This window comes from Bacillus rossius, chromosome 13 (genome assembly GCF_032445375.1).
Source record: "Bacillus rossius redtenbacheri isolate Brsri chromosome 13, Brsri_v3, whole genome shotgun sequence".
Lineage (NCBI taxonomy): Eukaryota > Metazoa > Arthropoda > Insecta > Phasmatodea > Bacillidae > Bacillus > Bacillus rossius.
Window position 1 is genome coordinate 44,620,015 of NC_086340.1, and position 26,115 is coordinate 44,646,129.

Sequence of the window (26,115 nt, forward strand, 5' to 3'; positions counted from 1 at the left end):
CACCATCAATCTTGAATGTGTTAAAGGTGCGTAATGCATCATCTCCAATCAGACTCAATAGCAATGCACACTTCACTTCATCTTTCGTGGTGGTCTATCCCGATGCGGTTAAGTACAGTTGAAATTTTAGGTAAAACATTTCCCAATTTTCAGCGGAATTTTGGCCATTAATATCAACCGGTCCCGGTGGCGGCAACAGCACTCCCACCGACGCCATTATAGTATGTCACCCGTTGCCGTTAGTCACTTTACCGTATTAATATATAACCCGTAGTGGCCCTTGCCCCTTCTTGATGTGCTAGGGAACATTTTGTTCATTATAATCATATCCTACCGACTGCGCCATATTGTATTAGGTAATAATGTACTAACAACCCGTAATCTTGTACATACAAAATTTATTAAGTCCTTTCGTCATTTCACATGTTTTATCACTGGCAAACCTGTGTACCAACATTACCAACACACAACACATACCAACATTACTAACACATCAGACGTTGCTGGGCAGACCCCAGCAGATCCGAACACGAACAAAGTTGAAATGCATATATATTTTAATTAATTAATACTCTAGTTTAAATAGTATTAGAGCCGTGGGAGAACATGTGTTAATTTTAGGTGTGTTTTTGTATTTCTTTATATAAGATTACAAGACACTTAATCGGAAAGGCGTAACGGTAAACTGGCAAGGCGGGAAGGCGCCATGTTGCTTCGAGGGCGCCCGGCGCTCGGTCGGTTTCACGCCGCCAACGACCGAAGTAAGACGCTGCCTTCCGCACCCGGGGACTTCACTCTTGTTCTCTGATCAGTAATTCAGTTTCTGCTTAATTTTTTCAAATTGTATTCACGTATCCCCGTTTGCCTGCCTCGGTCGGGGGACTTTTTAACATAATCATTTTTCAACTCCTAACGAGTCTTTTCACGTCTAAGTAATCGCTAGTGCGGGCCACATGCATGGGCCTTATTCCCTGCGTTCCGATTAGGTTCCTAGGATCTTGGAGACGCACCTCGTGAGACCGTGTATCGGAGTATGTGCCAGAGTATTAAACTTATTAATTCTAATTGTCTCCTTGTAATTTTTTGCACCGACCACGTGGCGACCTGTACCTTGTGAGCAGGTGTGTGAAACGCCTGGAGAGCCCACTATTAAGTGTTACCATAAGCGTGCCCAATGCTGAGAATGGGTCAGGTCTGAGTGTACTACGAAGCTATCCGAAGGTCCAGTCTTGTCTAACACGGGTGATGTCACGCCCTGAGACGGATGATAGCCGGGTCCACGTGGTGACGCCCATTACCAAACCACACCGTAGCGACCCTCTCAAAACTCGAACCACAACAGTATTTATAAGTTTTACAAAATAATTACTTCTTAATCATAATTGTAGCCCATATGTAAATCTGAAGAATTACATAAATATGTGAAGAATAATGCAGACTTTGGTTTGTGTCTAGATGTCTGCTGTCACCATTGATGACCTCCCGCCAGAATTAATGATGAAAATCTTTGAGTCCTTGAGACCGGAGGAACTGTTGAGTGTCCAGGACGTGAGCACCAAGTGGCAGGTGTTTGCTCGAACCTCTTCTGTGTGGGAGACCTTTGTGTATTCACCAGAAACAGATGAAGATTTGATCGCTTTCGTGGAGAAGTGTCCTATGTTGAAGCACATTCGAACCAAAAACATTTTAGACAAAGATAAGATTATTCCTGCTGTCATCAAAAATTGTTATGATATTCACAGTTTTTGTGTTGAGTTCATTCCATCACTGGAAATTTCACAACTTGAAGCTTTATTTGAAGCCTTTCCAAATATAGACACTTTGTTGGTCAGGATTGAGAAACATAATGCAGCTGAGATTATAGACAGACTGAGTAGATGTAAAAAGCTGAAGAAACTCATACTAAGTGGTCAACGTTGTCATGACGGTGTATTAAAGCCAATTGTTGATGGCTGTCCTTCTCTAGAATACTTGAGCTTTATTGAGGGCTTTCAAAATAATCCAAAATTAGATATTGTGTATGTGTTACAAAATATGAATGATAGGTTATCGTATCTGCGGTTTGGGTTATCCCCGATAACACAGCAGATTGTAAATTTACTTGGAACTTTCACTAAACTTGAAGAAGTTTTGTTACATGATTCAACACTTAACCGTAATGTGGATTTTAGACCCCTGGCCAACATCAAAACCTTGAAATGTTTAAAATTTCAAACTTTTGCTTCAGAATTCAGTGAAATGTGCAGGTTTTTAGATGTTTTGTTTGATAAACCTTTTCCTTTGCTAGAAAAGTTGGACATATGTTTTGTTCATTGTGAGTATGACAAGACTGTGTTACAGAAAATTTGTCAATGTTACCCAAACTTGAAATATTTGCGCTTGTATGGAAAACATCCTGCTGATATCAAAGATGGTTTTAAGGATATCTGTAAGTTGCAGAGACTAGAAAGTTTGGGATTTTCTTCAAGTAAGACAGTAACGGATGATGATATTGAATCGTTAAGTCACTGCCTTAAGCTGAAAGAACTTGACTTAAGTGCAAATCACTTGCTTACAGATAAAACTATTGGGCACCTTGCGAAATGTAAGGCCCTAGAAACACTGGACCTTAGTTATTCTTCAATTACTGGGGATAACCTTCATATTGTTGCTGAAAATTTGAAACAACTCAAAATTCTGGATGTAAAGCAGTGCAAATATTTGGATGAAAAGAATTTATTAGCACTTGCTGATAAGATGCCTCTTTTAAAAATAATTCAAGATGGAGGTATTTGTTATGGATGAGATATGTTATGAGTGTACATAAGATGCAAAGATTATTATAATGTTATCAGTGCTTTGGTATAACAAATGCTTGTTGGTTATAGATAAATGTTATATTTGTGGATTATTTTCCATACATTTAGCACTGATAGTGGTTCCAGTGGTAGAACCTTGAACTATATTTTTAAGAAATATTCATGTTCATTCATATAAACATAAAAAAAAATTTCTGGAATGTTTTAATTAAAAATATAAACAAATAATGTATTAATTTTATAATATACCTAGTGCTGCTTACATAATTGTTATTTCTGTTGCATAGCCAGTTGTTTTAACTTCCTAACAAAATAATTTAAATGAAATTTAATATACTGTAGTTGGATTTTATAACCTTTAGTTTATATGTTGGTTGTTATCACAAATAGTGACCACTGACCTTGAAATTACATGGGACAATTTTTTTCATTCATTACATTCATTTTTTGGTGCATGAAGTAGATGAATGCAATTGAAGTCAACAAAGATTTTATGTTTATATATTTCACAAGTTAATGCAAATATGATTGTAAAAATTTGTAAAAATTTAAATTGTACTTAAAATCAATCAGATCTTTTTGTTATGTAACACACGTGCATATTTAGTTTCGCTAGTTATGTACAAACATATTATGTAGAAAATTATAAATTGTACAAATTCAAACTATACTTAATCGGGGCGACTGAATTGCGCCCCATTGGAAAGGGCGCATTTTAGCACACACACAATTCTTTAAATCCTGATAGGCTGCCTTTCTAGAATGAGTTATTAACTGAATTTTAAACCGAAAAGAATCCTGAAATGTGCCCCATTGGAAAGGGTGCCTTTCAGGTTTTTCTACATAAGCAAAAGAATTTGTAAAATCCTGATAGGCTGCCTTTCCAGAACATGTTATAGACTTCCTTTTAAGACAAAACTTATCCTGAAATATGCCCCATTGAAAAGGGCGCCTTTCATGTTTTTCTTCAAATGCAAAACAATTTACAAAATTCTGATAGGCTGCCTTTCCAGGGCTTGATTTTTGCTTTGTTGTTTGCGGGAAATTATCCTGAATTGTGCCCCATTGGAAAGGGTGCCTTTCAGAAATTTTTAGTTTTTGTTAGATCGTTGTGGGCACTGAATAGTGCCCCATTGGAAAGGCCGCCTTTAAGGTTTTTTCCTTATGCGCATACAGTTCGTAAAATCCTGATGGGCTGCCTTTCCAGAGTTGGCTGTTCGCTTTGTTTTAAGCGAAAGAAAACCCTGAATTGTGCCCCATCGGAAAGGCCGCCTTTAAGGTTTTTTCCTTGTGCGCATACAGTTCGTAAAATCCTGATGGGCTGCCTTTCCAGAGTTGGCTGTTCGCTTTGTTTTAAACGAAAGAAAACCCTGAATTGTGCCCCATCGGAAAGGCCGCCTTTCAGGTTTTTCCCTTGTATGCATACAGTTCGTAAAATCCTGATGGGCTGCCTTTCCAGAGTTGTCTGTTCGCTTTATTTAAAGCGAAAGAAAACCCTGAATTGTGCCCCATCGGAAAGGCCGCCTTTCAGGTTGTTTCCTTGTACGGATACAGTTAGTAAAATCCTGATGGGCTGCCTTCCCAGATTTTTTGTGTAATTTTGTGTTAAGCCAAATCTGTCCTGAACAAAATTATACAAATACAATTAAACATTAGATATTACCAGTGGGTGAAATTAATTTTCGGAATAGTATAGACCTTCATTCCTTACAGAATTTTAATACGCCTACGCGTAATTGTTACTTTAAGAATTGAGTGCTCTCTAGTATTGAAGACCAGTAACATATTACATACTCTTTGTTCCGGAAACAACTACTGATGACTCTAAAAGCAATGCAAAGTTTTTCCAGCAATGTTAGTTGATCGTGTGGGATGAATGCACGATGGCACATAAAAAGTCTTTGAGGGCGTTAGACAGAACTATGAAAGATCTGCGAAACAATAAAAACATATTTGGTGGACCGATGATTTTGTTAGCAGGAGATTTTCGTCAAACATTACCAGTGATTCCACGGTCAACGCCAGTGGATGAACTCAGTGCATGTTTAAAGTCCTCCATTTTGTGGAAATACGTCAAGATACTAAATTTAAGCAATAATGTGCATGTGGAATTACAAAATGATCGATCTGGAGAAATATTTTCTAAACAACTAATTGACATTGGTAATGGCAAAATCCCTGTAGATATTTTGACTGGCTGCATTTCATTTCCTGTCAATTTTTGTCAGTTTACTGAAACAAAAACCAAGCTCATACATAAGGTGTTCCCAAACGTCGCTCAAAATTACAAAGATAATTTTTTGTTGAGCGAACGTGCTATCAGCTGCCAAAAACACGGATGTAAATGAAATAAACTTCAAAATTCAAAATGAAATTGACTATAAATTAAGGACATACTACAAATCAGTTGATTGCGCAACTAATCAAGATGATGTCAACTATCCCCCAGAATTTTTGAACTCATTGGATTTGTCAAGATTGCCACTCTATAATCTTCAATTGAAAGTAGGATCAGTAGTAATAATGTTAAGAAATATTAACCCTCCGCATCTTTGTAACGGTACACGTCTAGAAGTGAAAAATTTACTTAACAATGCAGGGGTCGAAAATGGTCACTTAACTCGCTTACAGTCACTTATTTTGCATCAATCACTTTTTTGTCACTTTTTTTTTTAAACAGTCACTTAATTTACTTTTTTTTCTTTCGATATTGGTGCCCAAAATTTGCATTTCCGTTTATGATAGTGACATTAATTAAATGCTTGATTTGTGTTTTTGACCGTAATCAAGGTATTTGCCGTTTACCATAACACGGATTGTGTCGAGATCGTTTTTTACATGCGTAAAAGCATAAACAACAACTGAAGTCGAACTATCCATTAATCGATCGGCTGACGTGATGGCAGATAACCTATGTTCGCGCCAGTGTGTTCTGTAGTTAGTCTGATTACGGTCTTAAGTTAGTTTTGTCCTTAGGGGCCTTGGCTAGCGATATGACTTGTCATGCTATACTATTATTTGAGATAAACAAGTAACCGAGAAATAATATTGTAGTGTTTTGATGTTTTCTTGTGTGGTGAAGATGGGGAAGTGTCGTTTTCGTAGCGAGTGGCTAGAGAGGCGCGATGATAATGGATATATCATTAACGAGTGGGCAAAAAAACGTAACAATACTGATGTTGTTTGTGCAGTTTGCTGTGTCACAATCAAAATATCAACCAAAGGGTATCAAGCACTATCTCAGCATGCTACTTGCGAGTGACATAAGAGTGAATGTCAGAATAAGTTGGCTCCTAGTCAGCTAAAATTCACGGTCGTTCGACCTTCATGTTCAGCTTCCACATCAAGTGAAGTTCCCTCAGAAAACCATGTTAAATGTCTTTACAGTGTACGAGATCGTGCAACAAGTGCAGAACTGAAATGGGTAATGAAATGTATTATTTCAAATTATTCAGCATCATCTTGTGGAGGAATAGCTGACGTTTTTAAAAGTATGTTTGGTGAGGGTGTGCCTGAGGACTTCAGCCTGAGCAGCACTAAATTTAGTTATCTACTAACAGATGCATGAAGCCCATATTTTCGCAATGTTATTTTGAAAGACATGGATGGTGCATACTATTCAGTATGCTACGATGAAACAACAAACCACACAGGTAGAAAGGAACTGCAAATTGCTATCAGGTACTGGTCTAAAACGAAGCTACAGATTATCACTCACCATCTTGAAACCTTTTTTATTGGATCAGCAACAGGCAAAATACTAGTTGAGAATATTAATTCTGCACTAGACAATACCGAGTTACTTCGTCAGAAGGTATTAATGTTAGGGAGTGATGGCCCTAATGTCAACAAGAAAGTTGCTCGTATTATATGTGAAGAGTTGGTTTCTATTCGCAAGGCACCCATTTTTAATATTGGCACATGCAGCATCCACACACTTCACAATGCATTTCTCAGTGGACTTGATAAACTTGGAGAAGATGTAGCTGATTTGGTAATGGCTGTCCATGATTTTTTTTATTGTTGGCCTTCAAGATGTGAGGACTACTTACAAATACAAGATGACCTATCTGTTCCAAAACATAGTTTCATTAAGCATGTTCCGTCAAGGTGGCTTACCTTAGAAGGAGCTGCATCACGACTGATCGAACAATGGGAAGCTCTCAAAAAATACTTCTTAAGTTATGTCCCCAAGAAGAGAAATAGCCTAGGCAAGAGCAACAACTACAAGAGAATAGTGAGTTTACTAAAGAAGCCTACTATAAAGGATGAACTTCTTTTCGTGTGCAGTAGTGCCAGACTATTCACACGCTTCACTGGTGCATTCCAGAAGGAAGAACCAATGATACATGTTATGCATGATGAACTAGACACTCTTGCTAAGAGTTTGTTTGGAAAGGTTTGCAAATCAGAACTTATACAAACTGTTGGTGTACGTGAAGATTTACTAAAAACAGAGAACCTACTTCCTGCCCAGAAAATCCATGTTGAGAAAGAGATTTTGACAGAAATTTCAAAGGTAAGTTCTAGATTTAGTTGTTTAAGATTTAATTCAAATTGTTCTTTCAGGGTGGCCACTTGACCTGGAATTTTTTTTACCCCCTGTAAGGAACAGTAGGGAATTTTTTTTTAAGAACATGGAATCATTTTTGTTTTGCAATATATTTCTTATAGTAGCCTTTCATTTTTAACTTTGGTTCCAACGTGTAAACAATGTACTAAATTATGCACAGATCATCGCAGTAAGTGCAATAAACCATTTTGCAATTGTCTAGAATAGAGGCATTTTCAAAAATGTTTAAAAAATTAGAATATTTATTAATTAAATAGTATTCACCTCCTTTAATGACACTGTAAAAGATTTTTTTGAATTTGGAATTTTTTTTACCCCTATTATCAACCTCCCCCCTCAAGGCTAGTTTAATACGTTTGTGCCTGCTGGTTTTTTTGAAATATCTATCATTTATTTTTAAAAAGGAGATCCCTAAAAAAAAAAACTAGCAGGCAGGAGGTATGATTAACTTACCTCGAAATGTTATTGATAATAGGGGTGAAAAAAATTCTAATTTAAAAATAATTTTAGGTTATTAATGAGAAAGGTTGTTACTATTGAGTGCACCCTATTTTCAAATTTTAATTTGACATTTTTTTAAGTTTTTCCACACGAGACCCTTTTCTAGACAATTACCAACAATTTTACACCTGGTAAATTTGTTGTAGGATTTGCTTTTGCAGTTAGGATATATAAGTATATATAGTGGGCACCCTAACTCTTGGTTCGAAACACATTTACAAATCATTAAGGGTATATGTTACAGGTGGATGAAAGGTTTCAGCTGGAGTTTTTGGCCGGAGTGAAAAACCATTATGTTGAAGGTGTTACTCATGTTATCAGAAAGTCACCCCTAATATTGAAACCACTTCTGAAGAATTGCTGTTGCCTCCAGCCAGAAGAAAGGGTTTTACACCGCAGTTATCGAGACATTGTTGCTCTAGCAAAGGGTCTGCCCATTGTAATTGATGAAAGTATTCTGTTAGATGAATGGAAACTACTCCAGTGTGAAAAGGAAAGTGTGTGTGGTGGCCGTATAGATGACTACTGGGCTCAGTTTTTTGTTTTGAAGAACAGCATTGGTGATGATAAATACCCAAACGTTGCTAAAGTTGTAAAATCTGTTTTGGCTCTTTCACACGGAAATGCTGACTTAGAGCGAGGGTTTACTTTGTCCTTCCACATCTTAACTCAAGACAAAGCTTCCTTGTCGGAAAGAACATTCAATGCAGCAATGACTGTCAAGAGTGCAATAATGAAGATGTACCACAGCAAGCCTGATTTGGTTCCCATTACAAGAGAGCTATTAGCAATGGCTCGTGTAGCTCATAGCAGCTACCTTACATACTTGCGAAATGAGAAGGCTTTAAAAGAAGAAGCAGCTCGGAAGAAGTTGGAAACGGATGAAAATAAATTAGTGGAAGCAGAGAGAATACAAAAACTGAAAGATGAGAGAAAGATAATAGCTGGTGCTGAGAACAAATTGAAGAGTTTGCAAAGTGAAGAGCAGCAAAAAGAAAGATATGCAGGAAATTGGATTGGCCCAGGCCATGTTGGAAGGTGTTAACAGAGTCAGAAAAGAAGCTGGAAAGAAGAAGCTTGAGGTTGATACTGTACAACACTCAGTGGAGAAAAGGAAATCTAAAATTATTTCTGACTACTTTTCAAAATACTCAAAAAATTAGATATTTTGTGTTGATGGAGTTTTCTGACATAAGTTTGCTGATGTTGAATTGTTCTTAAATTGGACTAGATACAGTTTTGTAGTAGGCCTATGGTGTCTTCTTAATTAATATAATTTTTAGTTCATTTTATAAGACATTATAAAAATGTTAATCTTGACAGAATTTTCATGGAAACCACTTTTAAGTCACAGTTTACACAGTTGACTTCTCTTTCACCATCTTAGGTATGTGAATAATTTGTTTCTTTTAATTTTGTTCTACTGGTGCGTAATTTGTAACTTGTGTGTTTTTAAATAGTTAATAGAATAACTGTCAGTATTTTATTAGATCCATATATAACCTAACATTTTATTTTACTACAATCAGAATTTTTTGTAACTTTTATTTCAGTTATTTCAGGTCACCTTTTTAGTCACTTATTTTCCTGGAGATCACTTTTTTTTTTCTCACTTTTTCTATCACAAAGGTCACTTTTCTCACTTTTTTCCAGGCAATAAAGTACTTTGAGGCCTGCAATGTGATCCAAGCAACAATTCTAAAAGGAAATTCTAAGGGAGAAGATGTGTTGATACCTCGCATCCCAATGGTAACAACTGACATACCATTTGAAATTAAACGACTAAAATTTCCAAGGCGGCGTGCTTTTGCTATGACTGTAAATAAATCCCAGGGTCAGGCGTTGAGTGTTTGCGGCGTTAATCTTGAAAACCCATGTTTCTATCATGGACAGTTTTATGTCGCCTGCTCCCGCGTTGGGAAACCGTCAGCTTTATTTGTTTACGCGCCAGGCAACCAAACAAAAAATATTGTATACCATAAAGCATTAGAATGAATATCAACACATTTATAAAGTATTGTAGTGTACGAAATAAAAAAATATTTTTGTAAGTAATCGTTGTTTATTGTTGAGAAAATAATTAACGTGATCACTCAGAAATACATTTTATTTATTTAATTTTTTTTTGCCATCTTTTACCAGAACGTGAATCCCTATTTCCCTTCGTCACGGCAGCACGAGTTAATGTCTGGACCAATTTCGCTACATCCTTTTTTTTTTTTTTTGTTTTGTTTGTTATTGTCAGGAGACGGTTCTTATGAAGTTGCGTGGAAAATTAGAAAATTTAACAAAGTAAAACTTTGCGCAATTGATCGAGCTGCCTCACGTGCTAACTTACTAGGTGTGCTGTTACCACTACAAGATATGTGAATAATCAGTCTTTCAAGGTAGGGAGGTAGGTGGTAGGTAGCTATGTCAGAGTAGGTTCGTAGATAAGTAATATTGGAAAAATTCTAAGGACAGGACAACGTCTGTCGGGTCAGCTAGTATACGAATAGAATTTAAATAAGTATTGCTCACATTGCCACAACTTTTCAAAATGATTGCAATTTATTATGATCGATTTAGAATGATCGAGAAAGTTCTAGAAATTTTCCGAATGATCTGGAAAGTTCCAAAATGAGTGCAATTGATTATGATCGATTTAGAATGTTCAGGAAAGTTCTAGAAAATTCTAAAATGGATGCAATTTATTATAAGCAATTTCAAATGTTCGAGAAAGTTCTAGAAATGTCTTGAATGATCTAGAAAATTCTAAAATGAGTGCAATTTATTATAAGCGATTTAAAATGTTCGAGAAAATTCTAAAATTTTTTGGATTGGTCTGTAAAGTTCCAAAATGTGTACGAGTGTTGTTATTGATCTAAAAGAACGAAATCGAAGTGATGCACATCTAAATATTCTTGAGTGATCTGGTACTGGAAATGTCGGTGTCTGATGGTATATAAACGGAAATTCAGTGACTTTTTGTCAATTCAATCGTGTTTGCAGTCGAGTGTAGATCAATTGGAATCAAGAGTAAACAGTTACAGAAAAAAATCAAGTGATTTTCACAAGTGAAAAAGAACAAACTATTTGAATGTTCTGTACTGTTCTAATACTAGAAATTTCGGTCGCTAATGGTATATAAACTGAAATGCAGTGACTTTTCGTCAGTGTTATCATTGTAACAATCAAGAGATTTATTTTGTGTAACTTTTTTACATCGTTGTTATATATATACAAAATGCGAAAGCAGAAAAAAGTATTTACCAAATCTAAAGTGGATTCACAAAGAAGAAAAGTAACACGTAAAAATGAAACAGAAGAACAAAGGGAAAAACAGCTTTCAAATATTCGTCAAGGCGTGAAAAGACTTATAGAAAAACAAACCGAAGAAGAAAGAGCACGCACTAACATAGAAACCCGATCCCGAGTCAAATTGATTCGAAATCATCAGTCTGCTGACCAACGTGAATTGGAAAATAGAAAAAGTAAAGCAACAATGGGCACTCTATGCCAACAAGCTGCTACATATGAGAGTTTAGAACTTCAGGCATTATATTATGATTGCCAAAAAAATATTTTGACCATCCAAATATTGTCATAGGAAAAATGGATACGATATGCGAGTATTGCCATGCACGGAAATTCAAGGGAGAAACTGCTGGTATGTGCTGCTCAAGTGGTAAAGTCAATTTACCAGCATTAAATGTACCACCACCAGAATTACTCGCATATATGAATGGAGAATCACCAGATTCCAATCATTTTCTACAAATTATACGTCGGTACAACTGTTGTTTTCAAATGACTTCATTTGGAGCTACTTTAATATGCCAGGAAGAAAATTTCAGTCCAGTTTTCAAGGTTCAAGGTAAAATTTATCACCAAGTAGGGTCACTCATGCCGATGTCTAATGAGACTCCAAAGTTTCTTCAAGTATACTTTATTGGTAACGAAGACCTTGAAATAGATCAACATTGCTCTCACATTAAGGGACTACAACGAGACATTATTCAAAAATTATGTCTACTTCATAATCATAATCACCTAATCAATGTGTTTAAAACTTCTTTAGACCAAATGGTTGCAGACAATCATAAGACTGTCATTCGCGCAGATAAACGACCAGCCGGTCAACACGAACGAAGGTTCAATGCACCTCAAACGAACGAAGTTGCTGTAGTAATTGATGATAACGAATATAGTCGTGATATTATTATCCAACGCCGAAGTAATCAATTGCAACGTATTGCTGAAACACATCGTAGTTATGATGCACTACAGTAGCCGCTAATTTTTTGGCAAGGTGAGGATGGTTATCACTTTAATATTCAACAAATCGATCTAGCTACAAATGTCGAAACTAACAAAAAAGTATCAGGTATGCAATTTTATGCTTATGGAATTATGACGAGAAATGGTGAATATAACCATATTTTACATTGTCAGCAATTATTTCAGCAGTTTATTGTGATTTATGTATGCTAAAATTGAGATGGAAAGATTAGAATTTATTCGCCATAATCAACTAAAGTTGCGTTCGGATGAATAGGCTACATTCATTTGAACGATGTTATGATGAATGATGGAAACGTCGATAACATGGGAAAATTGGTCATCTTACCATCTACGTTTACTGGAAGTCCACATCATATGCATGAATATGCTCAAGATGCGATAACTTTGTCAGAAAACACAGCCGACCATATTTATTTATAACATTTACATGTAATTCTTTATGGGTGGAAATAAAAAGATGAATTACAATATGGACAGGCGGCCAGTGATCGACATGATATTGTTGTCCAAGTTTTTTGTCAAAAATAAATTAAATTTATTGTAGCCATCGTAAAAAATCAAATATTTGGTGCTGTTACATGCTGGATGTTTTCAATTGAATGGCAGAAACGAGGATTGCCACATTCTCACAACTTAATTTGATTCAAAAAAGAATTCAACCGAATCAAATAGATTATATCATCGAGGCTGAGTTTCCAAACCCGGAAGAATATCCTGATCTTTATAATATAATAGTGATAAACAAGGTTCATGGCCCATGTGGTGAACTAAATAGAAGATCCCCGTGCATGAAAGATGAAAAATGTACAAAACGTTATCCGAAGCCACTTTTGAACGAAACAATCACCGGTGAAGACGGATATCCGAAATACAGACGTCGACCACCAGAATAAGGCGGATTTACAGCTAAAATTAAAGTACGAGGCAATGAAGAAATTCAAATTAACAATCAATGGGTAGTTCCATACAATCAACTTTTATCCAAAATGTTTAATGCCCATATCAATGTTGAATACTGTAGTTCTGTCAAAAAGATTAAATATGTGTGCAAATATATTAATAAAGGCAGTTTTTACGGTAACCAAGAAAACCAACATGATGAGATAATACAGTATCAAATGGGTCGTTACATCAATACCAACGAAGCGATTTGGCGAATTTTAAGTTTTCCCATTCACGATCGAGTTCCGCTGGTTCTCCATTTATCCGTCCACTTAGAAAATGGACAACGTGTGTTTTTCAGTACAGAAAAGGCACAAAAAGTTGCGACAGAACCACCAACACGAACAACTTTTAACAGCATTTTTTCGAATTATGCCAGAAAGATCCATTTGCTAAGACTTTACTTTATTCAGAAGTACCAAGTTATTATACATGGAATACAACAAGTAAACAATATAATTCTCGAATACGTGGAATGCCAGTAAAAGGACATGATGGAGTATTCAAGAGTAACACAATAGGACGAGTCTACATAGTGCATCCAAGAAACGCTGAATGTTTCTATCTACCTTTATTACTACACACTATTCGTGGCCCAACGTGATTTGAAGACCTAAAAACTATCAATGGTTACATTTGTGAAAAGTATCGAGAGGAATGTCAAAGATTAGGCCTACTAGAAAACGATAATCATTGGGAGTTAGCTATGAATGAAGCAGTCCAAATGGCAACAGCGAAACAAATTCGTGAGCTATTTGCAATTATATTAACTACATGTAATCCTTCTAATCCAAATCGACTATGGCTTAAATATCGAGAATATATGAGCGATGACATCTTGGCTGACTACAACGACAAAACCCGGACTTAGAAATTTATTTTAATGAAGAAATTTTTAACAAAGCTTTGATTTTGATAGAAGATAAATGTTTAACAATATCTAACCAAACGTTAGTACAACTAGGTGTTCAATCTCCTAAACGAAGTCATTTGGATGCTATGAACAGTGAATTTTTAAAAGAAACATATTATAGAATTGACAAATTGGGGCTTTACATCCAACACAACAAACCCGTATTAATTTAGAGTCAAAAATAGGCATATGATATAATAATGTATTACTATAGAAAACAGAAAGGTGGAATAATATTTTTAGAGGCACCTGGCGGCACCGGGAAAACATTTTTGATCAATTTTATTCTAGCTGAAATCCGTGCAAATAAAGATTGTTCTCGCCCTAGCATCATTGGGGATAGCGGCTACACTCATGGATGGTGGACAAACAGCGCATTCTGGTTTGAAATTACTATTAAATGTAGCTGACTATGAATTTCCGGTATGTGACATCACAAAATCATCAGCACGTGGACAAATATTGAAACATAGTCCAGGAAAGATATGAAAAAAACATGGACAAATTGCAAGAAAAGGTTTTTTACATCAAAATTCTCAGAAAAATTCGTAGAATAACATATCCAAAATCCCCCGAAATCCACTATTTTTGGTACCTTTTTTCCGGGGTTTTGTTCCGGAAATACGCGAAAAAAAATAATAACTAAAAAACGGTGCATCTGACAACAAAACTTATTATCTTTGAAAGATTTGTGCAATGGGAGTGCATGACTTGATGTAGGCTTTGGACATACGCCATTGCTTAGCACATGTATGTCTGCAGAAGAAAACTACAAAAAAACACAAATGACAAAAAACACAAATTAAGCAAAAATTGCTGTTGTCAGGATTTGACGCCACACAATATTCCACAACAGGAATATGATCAACAAACAAGGAAAAAACAAAGAAAAATTGACTAACAGAACGAAAAAAAAACCACAAATGATGACAGCACAAAAATTCCGAACCCAAAAAAATTCAACACAACAGTTGAAACGAGACAAAAAACACAGCAAAACCAAAAGACGATACAAACACAATAGTTTTCCAAAAAAACAAAAAACAAAAGAGAAATGAAAAAACCCCCACAATTGATGACAGCACAAAAAATATTGAACCCAAAAAATTCAGCACAACAGTCAAAACGAAACAAAAAACACAACCAAACGAAAAGCTTGTTTCTGTTTTAGAAAACTGTTGTGTTTGTTTCGTCTTTTCGTTTGGTCGTGTTTTTGTCTCGTTTTGACTGTTGTGCTGAATTTTTTGGGTTCAATATTTTTTGTGCTGTCATCATTTGTGGGGGTTTTTTCGTTTCTCTTTTTGTTTTTTTGGAAAACTATTATGTTTGTTTCGTCTTTTCGTTTTGCTGTGTTTTTTATCTCGTTTTAACTGTTGTGTTGAATTTATTTGGGTTCGGAATTTTTGTGCTGTCATCATTTGTGGTTTTTTTTTGTTCTGTTAGTCCATTTTTCTTTGTTTTTTCCTTGTTTGTTGACCATATTCCTGTTGTGGAATATTGTGTGGCGTTAAATCCTGACAACAGCAATTTTTGCTTAATTTGTGTTTTTTGTCATTTGTGTTTATTTGTAGTTTTCTTCTGCAGACATACATGTGCTAAGCAATGGCGTATGTCCAAAAGCCTACATCAAGACAACAAAACCTGTAGAGACAAAAATTAAAGAACATTAACTTTTCCATAACATATCCAAAGTTCAAGCAAATCCGCTTATAAATTCTGCTTGGTTTTCCGGGATTAGTCCCGGAAAAAAATATTAAAAATGAAATAAATCGAAAATTGTGCACTTTACAGCATAATGATTTAGGAAAAAGATAAAGTAAACAATGTTTTTCTTAATATGTTAGAATTTCACACAGATCAACATTTAATTGTTTTTTTTTTGTTTTCCAGGAAATGTCCCGGAAAAAAGTTACCAAAAGAGAGAAAAAAAACGGAAACCGTGCACCGAACTTCAAAATGAATCGTGAATTAAATTAAGGGCAAAAAAATTGTATTATATAATTGACCTTTATCACAATAAATTATGGATTAGCAACTACTGTATTTGATGGATATGGGAAAACTCACAGTACTAAAGACACAGCACATATGAGAAGAACAAGAGGTAATGCATCACCTGTAGTTGAATTCACAGGAGAAATGCAACTATCACTCCGTAAAGATATGTTTCTTTTGAAGGAGCGAAATAAAGGACAATTTTTAAGGTTATTAGAATACATGTACGCGAAGCAGAATGTCCTGTTGTCGAAGCACCAGGTGATGCAGATATTTACATTGTCCAAGAAGATCTAAAATGTGCAAAAGAACAGTTGACAACAGTTATAGGAACAGAAACAAATTTACTTGTCCTTTTACTCTACTACTTTGACCCACAATCACATAACTGCTTGTGTTTAAAAAGTGAACAAAGGCAGAAGAAAACATATCACATTAAGGAGCTAAAGCTGAAGCTCGGTGATGAAATTTGTAGTAATATTCTTTTCTGCCATGCATTCATGGGATGTGACACATCACACATAGCCTATATGGTATAGGAAAAGGGAAAATAATGGATCTGATCCTTGCCTTCAGGCAACTTGCGAAAGTATTTTCAGATAGTATTCCCAGTGTGTCAAAGAAGACATTGTAAAATCGGGAGAACAGCTGCTAGTACGCCTGTACAATGGGTCGAGAAGTGACACACTCGACACTTTGCGTTTTAAAGTGTTTAGTGAGAAAGCAGCTACTAGTTCCAAATGTGTACAACCAGAACAGTTACCTCCAACTAGTGCTTCAGCTCGTTTCCATTTCTTAAGGGTTTTCTATCAGATACAAGAATGGAAGGGAATTAAGATGAATCCAGAAGAATGGGGATGGAGAAAATGTGGCCACCTTCTCTTGCCAATTTCGACAGACAAGCCAACAGCTCCGGAATGCCTTTTGAAGGTAATCAGGTGCACTTGCAAGGAAGATGGTTGCGGTGCATCCAACTGCAGTTGTAGGAAACACGGCATCTCATGTTCTTCGGTTTATGGAAACTGTCATGGATCAACCTGTAAAAACCGGCGTAAATTACCTCCCGAGGAATGAAATTACTGTGACGGCTTTTAAGGTAGGGTGTTCCTACATATCCATGCATGTTTATTTAGTATTGTGTGTTGCAGGGTGCATCCTAATGTGTGTAATTTTTCTATTTCTTCTCGAAACAGGTCACTGGAAATCTTGTGTAAATTTAATTGTATGGTATGTTTTGTGAGAATGGACGTTTCGAAATTTTCTTTCAAACGATAAAGCAGTTGAAATGAGCCTGTTTTTTTTTTTTCTGGAAAATAATTTTGGTAGATTTCAAAAACGTTTTAACACATCACTAACTGAAAAAGGAATGTAATTTAAGTGACTTTAAAATATATTATGGAAAATGAATATAGTTCAGATCTGACATAATTTGACATGGGATACAATGCTTTCTGTTAATTAGCCTACATATTCAATACTTTTTCCGTGGCGATCACAAAATAAAATCTATTTACCAGATCATTGAATTATGGATCTAGTATAGGAAATCTTGTGTGCTTCTGTTTGTCCCACCAAAACGTTTTCAATACAATGTTCCGTTTTCGTTTTATTGAATTTTTAAAGATTTTCCAGGACGAGTCACAAAAAAACTATATACATATGTAAATATATATATTTATATATATATGAGCAGATTTTGGTGAATTTAAATTATATTTAATACAAATAAATGTCTTTAATTTTAGTCACGACTTTCTTTGACGTACGATACAACGTTTTCCTTTTTTTTTTTTTTTTTTTCAGGAAATTTTCTGGAAAACCAAAAACCTATTTTGTGTTGATTTTTGTGAATTTGTAATATATTATGAAAATCGTTGTGTACTTAATCTTTGTCCTGAAACATTTTGCTGTAAAATGCACCATTTTCAATTTATTTCAATATTTTAGGTTATTCCGGGACGAATTCCAGAAAACAAAATAGTAGTTATTAGTGGATTTCTGTACATTTTTGATATGTTATGATAAATTTTTCTCTCTTTAATTTTAGTGTCTATACCTTTCGTAGAATGCACCGTTTTCCAGTTATTAATTTATTCCGCATTTTTCCGGGACAAATCCCGGAAAAAACTTTACCAAAATAAAGTGGATTTCGGTGGATTTAGGATATTTTATTCTACAAATTTTTATGCAAATTTTGATATAATAAACCCTTTTCTTGCAATTTGTCCATAAATCGACCCCTTTTTCTCATAAAATGCCTGGACTAACAGTGCAAAGCCATTATATGGGACGAAAGCACAATGGCCCATAGAAAATCACTAGAAGCACTCAATAGAACGCTTCAAGATTTGCGCGACAACACGAATATAATGGGAGGTGTGTTGTTAATACTATCAGGTTGACGCCAACCGTCAGTGCTCCTCGAATCCGCACAGACCGCTATGGCGCGTCGCCGCCTCGCCCCGAGCGTGTGCGACGTGAACGCACCTGGGTGCAGGGTGGTGCAACGCCTTGAACATAAGCTGCCCCGCCTGATCGACTGTCGACCGCGGTGAGGTGACCTGATTATCTGGACTTTGTAATTAACTTTGAGCGCTCTTGAAAACGATCTTAATTGAGTAACAGCTATGGTTAAATGTTATTTGTAATTCTGGACTTTAGCGCGATCAGGCGGCGTGCATGGCCCGGGATTACTTTTGCACACGACAGGTTTTCGCGGGAGCGAGGCTGGGGAGTCGTGCGGACGCCACAGCCATCGCCAGTTGATCACCGCCCTCCAAGGAGACTAGTCGCGGGTCGCCCGCGGAGCCTCTCGACCTCCGCCCTTGCCACCGTCCCTACCGGAATTGCGTGATTTTTTAAACCCGTCAGCTCCGAGCCTCACGGACAGCCCGGCTAGTCGACCTGAGTTCACCGATAGCCTTACTTAATTTGAGCTCATCACCGGAACTCCCCGTGTTACGTGGATCCTTGAACTGTGTGTATAAATTCCGGAACTGTTTAAGATTAGTGTAGTGTGAAGTGTGCACGGAACATTAGGGTAGCGCGGCACAAGTTTATCAGAAACGTGGCCTGTAGAGGCTCGCTCCCAGTAAGCGGGCCATGCACGACGCAGTGCATGTATAGCGTGCCTTGTAATAAAACACTCTAAATTGAGCCTCCGCGTATCTGTTACAACGCCCGTAGCATAGCGTCCCTGGTGGATAAAACAGCCGGGGGTAACTCTGACGGAACGACCCCTACTGCCTGCCGGCCACGTGGCGACGTCACGCCCTGAGCCAAGAGTCTCGGCTAAGCACTAGCACGTAGTTAATATTGCTAGTTGGCGCCCAAAAGCAACACCACACCCTTAATATCACCTCGGCAAAAGTTAGAAGGCGTCAAGGTGATTTTCGTCAAACGCTTCCTGTCATTCCCAAATCGACGCTGGCAGATGAAATTAATGCTTGCTTAAAGAAGTCGTCCATATGGGAACAAAAAAATAATCAAATTAACAACGAACATGAGGGCGCACATTTCAGACGATGAAAAGGCACAAGAATTTCCTGAAAAACTTTTACAAATAGGAGAAGGCACCTATCCAATAGACGAAAATACTGGCCAAATAACATTAACTAATGAGTTATGTAATGTTGTTGAAACACCTGAACAACTTATTAATGAAGTATATCCAAATATTGTTGGAAATTATACCAATTCAGAATGGTTACGCGACCGAATTATTCTAGCCACGAAGAACGACATTGTCAACGACATCAACAACATCATACAGGAAATTATTCCGGCGGAAGAGAAAATTTTCATGTCAATTGATACAATGATTGATGAGCTAGAAAGCATCAATTTCCTACTGAATTTTTAAATTCATTAAATGTTTCAGGAATGCCATTACACTGTCTTAAATTAAAAATTGGTTCACCAGTTATTTTATTACGAAATCTGAACTCGCCGAAACTGTGTAATGGTACGAGACTGCATCAAACAGCTACAAAATAACGTCATCGAAGCCAGTATAATGACTGGTAAAGAAGAAGGAAAGATAGTATTTATACCACGGATACCTTTAATATCAAATGGATTGCCCTTTACTTTTAAACGCTTAGAGTTCCCGGTGAAGTTGGCTTACAGCATGACCATTAACAAAGCACAGGGCCAAACATTCCAGTACTGTGGAGTTGACTTAAGGAAACCATGCTTTGCATACGGCCAACTATACGTCGCATGCTCACGAGTAGGATCACCTCGAGATTTGTTTATTTATAGTCCGAACAACAAAATTATAAATGTAGTGTATAAGCAAGTGTTGTAAAAATAAATTTTAAAAAAAATAATACTAAAATAAAAAAAGTAAATGTATAATGTAACCAGTCCAACTGTTTACAGTTATATTATTATTATTGTAACATTAATTGTATATTTCATGAGCCAATATTATGTATTTAATTATTTTATTGTAAAGAGGACAACCAAAGTATAACAGATATTACACATCTTATTGCCAGAGACAACACTCTTTTAACTTCAGGGTCTTCTAAGCATTATTCTTTGGAAACTTTATTCATTAGGTCATGGTTCAGCACTCTTACACGCTAACATCCAAGTTTTATTTCACTATGCAGTTTATTTGGTTTGCTGATAGCTATAGCTCCTTGGTTGCTAGGGACTGAAAGTAAATAGTTAGAAGGAGGAAGGAAGAGAGACGCCATCGCCATCTTGCAGCGAGAAGACGTTTCTCGGGCTGGGGCGAACCAAAGCCTTGGTTGCCGCCCGAGGAATTGAAGATTCGCGTCATCCGCGGTTGTGTACCATCTAGAATTCTCCATTCTATGACTTGGTAGAATAGCATCTAGACTGAATAAGTCTTAGATAGGGAGTATCGGCGACATCGAGTGCCAACTTCCGCGTCGGTCCCGTTCGTCCCATAGTGGTTCCGGACCACTGATGTCAGCGCCAGCTACGATCGGCCACGACGATTGGTGAGACCAATCCAAATTAAACCAGACTTTTTAGGACGAGAGGGAAGTCGATTCTTCAGCCAGACACCCGGCTACCTCAGATCTTCTGTAGTTTGCCAATTACAGCTTACAGCGTCCAGTGTTCCAGCGTAGCAGCAGACCACCTGGAGGTCCTGGGAAGAGAGCCTCAAGCCTCCGACAGCGTATAGCTAGACCTGGCATGGTATTCAATGTGTTCCAGTGACGTCATTTGCATTTAATTACTGACACCTAGGTTTGAACAGAAGTTAACATACAAAATATATTATTTTTGGTTGTCCTCGCGTAATTACATGTTAACAGTAACTTCACGCTCATATTCAAGAACCCATTAAAATCATATTTTTTCCGGCTATTACTATTTCATTTATAACAAACGTCAGTTAATTATAAAAATGACCTGGACATAAGTAATGCAAATTTCCACTAGTCACACAACAATACCAAATTTCCTTTTAATAATTCCTCTCTGGACAGTAACACAGTGCAGTGACGTGCTAGCTGGATTATCAGTCTGGTAGTCAATCCAGTAGCAGCGTTCCTGATATCTACTGCGAAGAGAATAGGCGCTAAAACCCCATGAGAACCCACCACATATTAGTTAGAGTGGCTACCACAACTTGGGGCCAACACACATACTACAGAAGCAATATTAAGTCACAGTGGCACCCATTATCGTGGGGCCTGTACAGTTGGCCACACACAACACCAGCATATTAGCTACAATAATATATGTCAATATATAATGTAACATGTAATATGTAGGCTATATGAATAATATAATATGTAAATATGTAAATAAAACATGAATTTTTCACTTATTATCTTTTTCTTAAAATTATTTTAATTCGTTAATTAGTTTACTCTATTAGATATACTCTATATACACCGCATTTTTAATGGCCGAATAAGTCTCTCATATCGAAAATAGAAATCAATAATATCTATGTTAAAAAACGTATTCTTATATATTTTTATACCATTAAACATGTGATGTACCTTAACCCGAGCAACGCCAGGTATCGCTGCTAGTGCTTAAATATAATATTACAAGGAAACTAAAATTGTTTGTTATGTTGCACACCATAAGTTGAATAATAATGTGTACAGACATACATTGATTGCATTTTTGTGCATTTTGTGTGCGCCGATCATTCAACAATAGGGGACAATACAAAATTGTCTTGGAATAAAATAAAGAGTATAAACTGCCTGAGTAGCCCATCAGGATTTTACGAACTGATTGCGCACAAGGAAAAAAATTTAAAGGCGGCCTTTCCGATGGGGCACAATTCAGGGAATTCTTTCACTTAAAACAAAGCGAACAGCCAACTCTGGAAAGGCAGCCCATCAGGATTTTACGAACTGTATGCGCACAAGGAAAAACCCGAAAGGCGGCCTTTCCGATGGGGCACAATTCAGGGTTTTCTTTCGCTTAAAACAAAGCAAACAGCCAACTCTGGAAAGGCAGCCCATCAGGATTTTACGAACTGTATGCGCATAAGGAAAAATACCTGAAAGGCGGCCTTTCCAATGGGGCACAATTCAGTGCTTACAACGATCTAACGAAAACTAAAAATTTCTGAAAGGCACCCTTTCCAATGGGGCACAATTCAGGATAGTTTCCCGCAAACAACAAATCAAAAATCAAGCCCTGGAAAGGCAGCCTATCAGAATTTTGTAAATTGTTTTGCATTTGAAGAAAAACATGAAAGGCGCCCTTTCCAATGGGGCATATTTCAGGATAAGTTTTGTCTTAAAAGGAAGTCTATAACACGTTCTGGAAAGGCAGCCTATCAGGATTTTACAAATTCTTTTGCTTATGTAGAAAAATCTGAAAGGCACCCTTTCCAATGGGGTACATTTCAGGATTCTTTTCGGTTTAAAATTCAGTTAATAACTCGTTCTGGAAAGGCAGCCTATCAGGATTTAAAGAATTGTGTGTGCTTGAAAAAACCTGAAAGGCGCCCTTTCCAATGGGGCGCAATTCAGCGTCCCCACTTAATCTGGGGGTCCATTTCTTGTGTAACACAAATATGAGTCACCAACTTGTTCCTGTCTTACACATTTTCGAATAAAACAAAAAATCTGAACCACACTGATATCTTCACTGCAAACTCATAGTTGTCTGTTATATTTTCATTGAGACCAAAAATGTTTTATGCATAAAACTGAGAATTTAAACTTTTTTTAACTACAAATTATAAGGTTTTGTATTAAATTAGGTACAAAATATTGTTCTTATTTACGTAAAATACTTTAATTAATTATTATTCATAGATAATGAACAATTATTACTTGATTCTAAGCAATGATTGCTAATTCCATGAAACAATACAGAAATGGTTTAGCAAAAAAAAAATTAAATAAGATTCTTTAATAATATAAAAAATGTTGTGAAATATGAACAAACAAAAGCCATGACAATGAATTGCAGTGAATAAATATATTTGTAGCTGCTGTGGTAAATGACCAACATTGTAAACTGTGTTAAAAAGAAATGCCATTTAATATCAGTTAACTAGAAATAATACACTTCCTTGTCACCTCCGGACTCCCTCCAGCTACGAAGTAAGCAAAGGACTGGTGTGATGATCATCAACTGTTGGGAGATATTGTCAAGAAGTATCAGTTTTCAAAGTTCTTTTTGCTATTAAAAGAAATATATAATTTAAGTCCACTTAGAGAATCTTATTTTATAGAATATATTCTTGAAGCACAAGAATTCAAACTACATTAATTTTCAGCATTCAACAAAAATGTTCTCTAATGGTGATAGAATAAAATAATACCATTAGCAAGAAATACACTATGATAAAAGCTCTTTTATTCAGCATGTTTTGGACTATGACCATGCACAATTGAATGTGCATGATATTCATAGTTCTAAACTTAGTATTAATGCATTTAATTTTGAATTCTAATATTAACATTTATCATTTAGTGGTGTCGTATGAAAATGTTACACAATTATTTATTGAAACACTAGTTTATTTAGATACAGTACTACTTCTTGTAATATAAATTGCTACTTTAGAAGGGCATGTACAATGTTTCTCATCACCAAAGGAAGCATAAATGTTGTGTAATGACAAACTGTTAGCAAACAGACCGCTTAAAGTTCATCTGTTGCGAAGAAATTGATTATTTTATTATTGAAATTATTATTCTTTTAACAGCCGCATGTATTTCATATAAAAGGTATTTTATAATGACATTTTAAACGTACCTAAGTTGCAAAAAAATTGAGCGTTAACACTTTGGGGCAATTAAAGTTTTAGCACAATAAATTCTGGAAATCTATTTTCAGAGGCTTCTTTTGAAAACTTTAATCAAATTTTTATTTAAATTTAAATTTATTTCTGTAGTTAGACATCTTTCATATAAAAAAATACCACACAACCTTTAATTGTGACCAAAAGAAAAAAAGCACAAACATTGAAATTGTAATATTGCATAACCTTTTAACCCCAAATGATGATAACCACAATTTATATGGAAATGTAGTTCAAGGAATTTCTGCAGATATTCTGTTCAGAGTTTTTAATTTATTTAACCAATCATGTTTCATCTAATTATTATTATTATTATTGTTATTATAAACTTTTATTTGTTCTAATTTAAAATTCTTCAGTATTAAGTTGTTACATTGAAGTATTAATTACAAGTCTTATTTTAACTGTGCTATATTTCACTACTTTCTAGTATTTGTGTTGGAATGAGCTTCTGGAACAATTTTGAACATTTCTTTAACGCCGCAGTAACATTAGGAAGCCCGCAGGTTTGCAAGCAGTGGCACAGTTAGTTTTATCTTCTGTAGAGGATATTTTTCATTAGTCTCTCACATCAGAATTTTTTCCCTTGGATAGCAGCCAGTCAGGACGAACCATGCATTTGTGTAAAATTTTCGCTCTAGAACATCATGAAACATTGGTTTTATTTACCAGCCTTGTGAAGCTAACATTTAAAAGTGGTCTGTCTTGCGATCGATCTGTCCTGCTACCTTTGTAAGTAGAGGTCGTCATGTTGTTCAACCTGTTTTCTATCAAACTCTCGCACTTTTTGTCGCACCATCATCTTGTATGGCTGACGTATTGCAAGTGAACTTACCGAACCTTTTTTTGCAGTTATTGTTTTTAATGCCTAGCAACGGATGCGCTTTTAATAAACAGTTTACTGTGCCATCTATTCGTTGTTGACTTTGTTGTAAGATGTGTTTAAGATGATTAATATAAACCTACATATATTCATATGGTTTATAGAATTTAAATTAGTTAAATATTTATTTTCAAATGTGTGTTTAATATAAATTAGTTAATGTTGATTATATGTCCGGTGGAGCTTATACTAAGAGAACCTTTATTTATTTAGAATAATATCACTTATTTATCTTTGGAAATAGATATTTTCTTCTTCTTTTCTTTCGTTGGATTTTTTTTTTATTCGATATAATTATTATTCTAGTCATATTTGTCTTTGGTCAGTGGAAGTTTAAAAAAAAAAGAAAAAAGAAAGGATTTTATTTTTTGAAGGAAAAGTACAGCTATTAAGTTTGGTCTATACCAGAATGACTTTGTGAAGTAAGCTGAATTGCTACATGATTTAGTTTTTCTTTAGAAGAAAACGAGTTTCTTCAGTTTAGGGGCTCATTGCATTAATCAAGAAGTTTATTAAAAATTCGCGTTTGTAAATCATCGGGGAACTGGAAAAATACTACGGAAGTTCTTGCGTCCGTACCAACGTGAATTCCAGAGGATGCTGCATGCCCGATGTGTGTTGGTATCGACGTTGTCTACAATATCCCCGTCATCAACACAATTTAGTCATCGTACTATTTGAAGGTAGTATTGTACGGGATTCTGCAATATTCAGTCAAGAACGGTGAGCTATCCACACACAACTGAGTCCCCTCAATATAATAAGACATTTCCCTGGTATATGACGGCAACTGCACAATTTGAAGATATCCCTTTGTCTTGTGAATGACCTGTAAAGTCAGTTAGGAATACTCAGTGGTTATGGGTGTAGCGTCTCAAACTCACCGCATATATAAGAGCTAGCGAGTGAAACATTAATTTCTATCATAAATTATATTAACTGAGACTTATAAAGGTC

General features: G+C 35.9%; 1 protein-coding gene across 2 annotated transcripts in view; it reads left to right on the forward strand.

The window, feature by feature from the left end:
- LOC134538502 (uncharacterized) overlaps positions 1–26,115 on the forward strand; it is an 80,115-nt gene that overhangs the window by 46,685 nt on the left and 7,315 nt on the right. Inside the window, exon 5 of one of the 2 annotated variants that reach the window (XR_010076160.1) lies at positions 1,456–17,102. Coding sequence is in view for 1 of the 2 variants with exons in the window: in XM_063379880.1 (XP_063235950.1) it covers positions 1,456–2,784 (1,329 nt within the window). In the remaining variant the exon portion in view is untranslated. Of the gene's footprint in view, positions 1–1,455; positions 17,103–26,115 lie in introns of those variants that run through there. The other variant, XM_063379880.1, reaches the window with a different exon arrangement.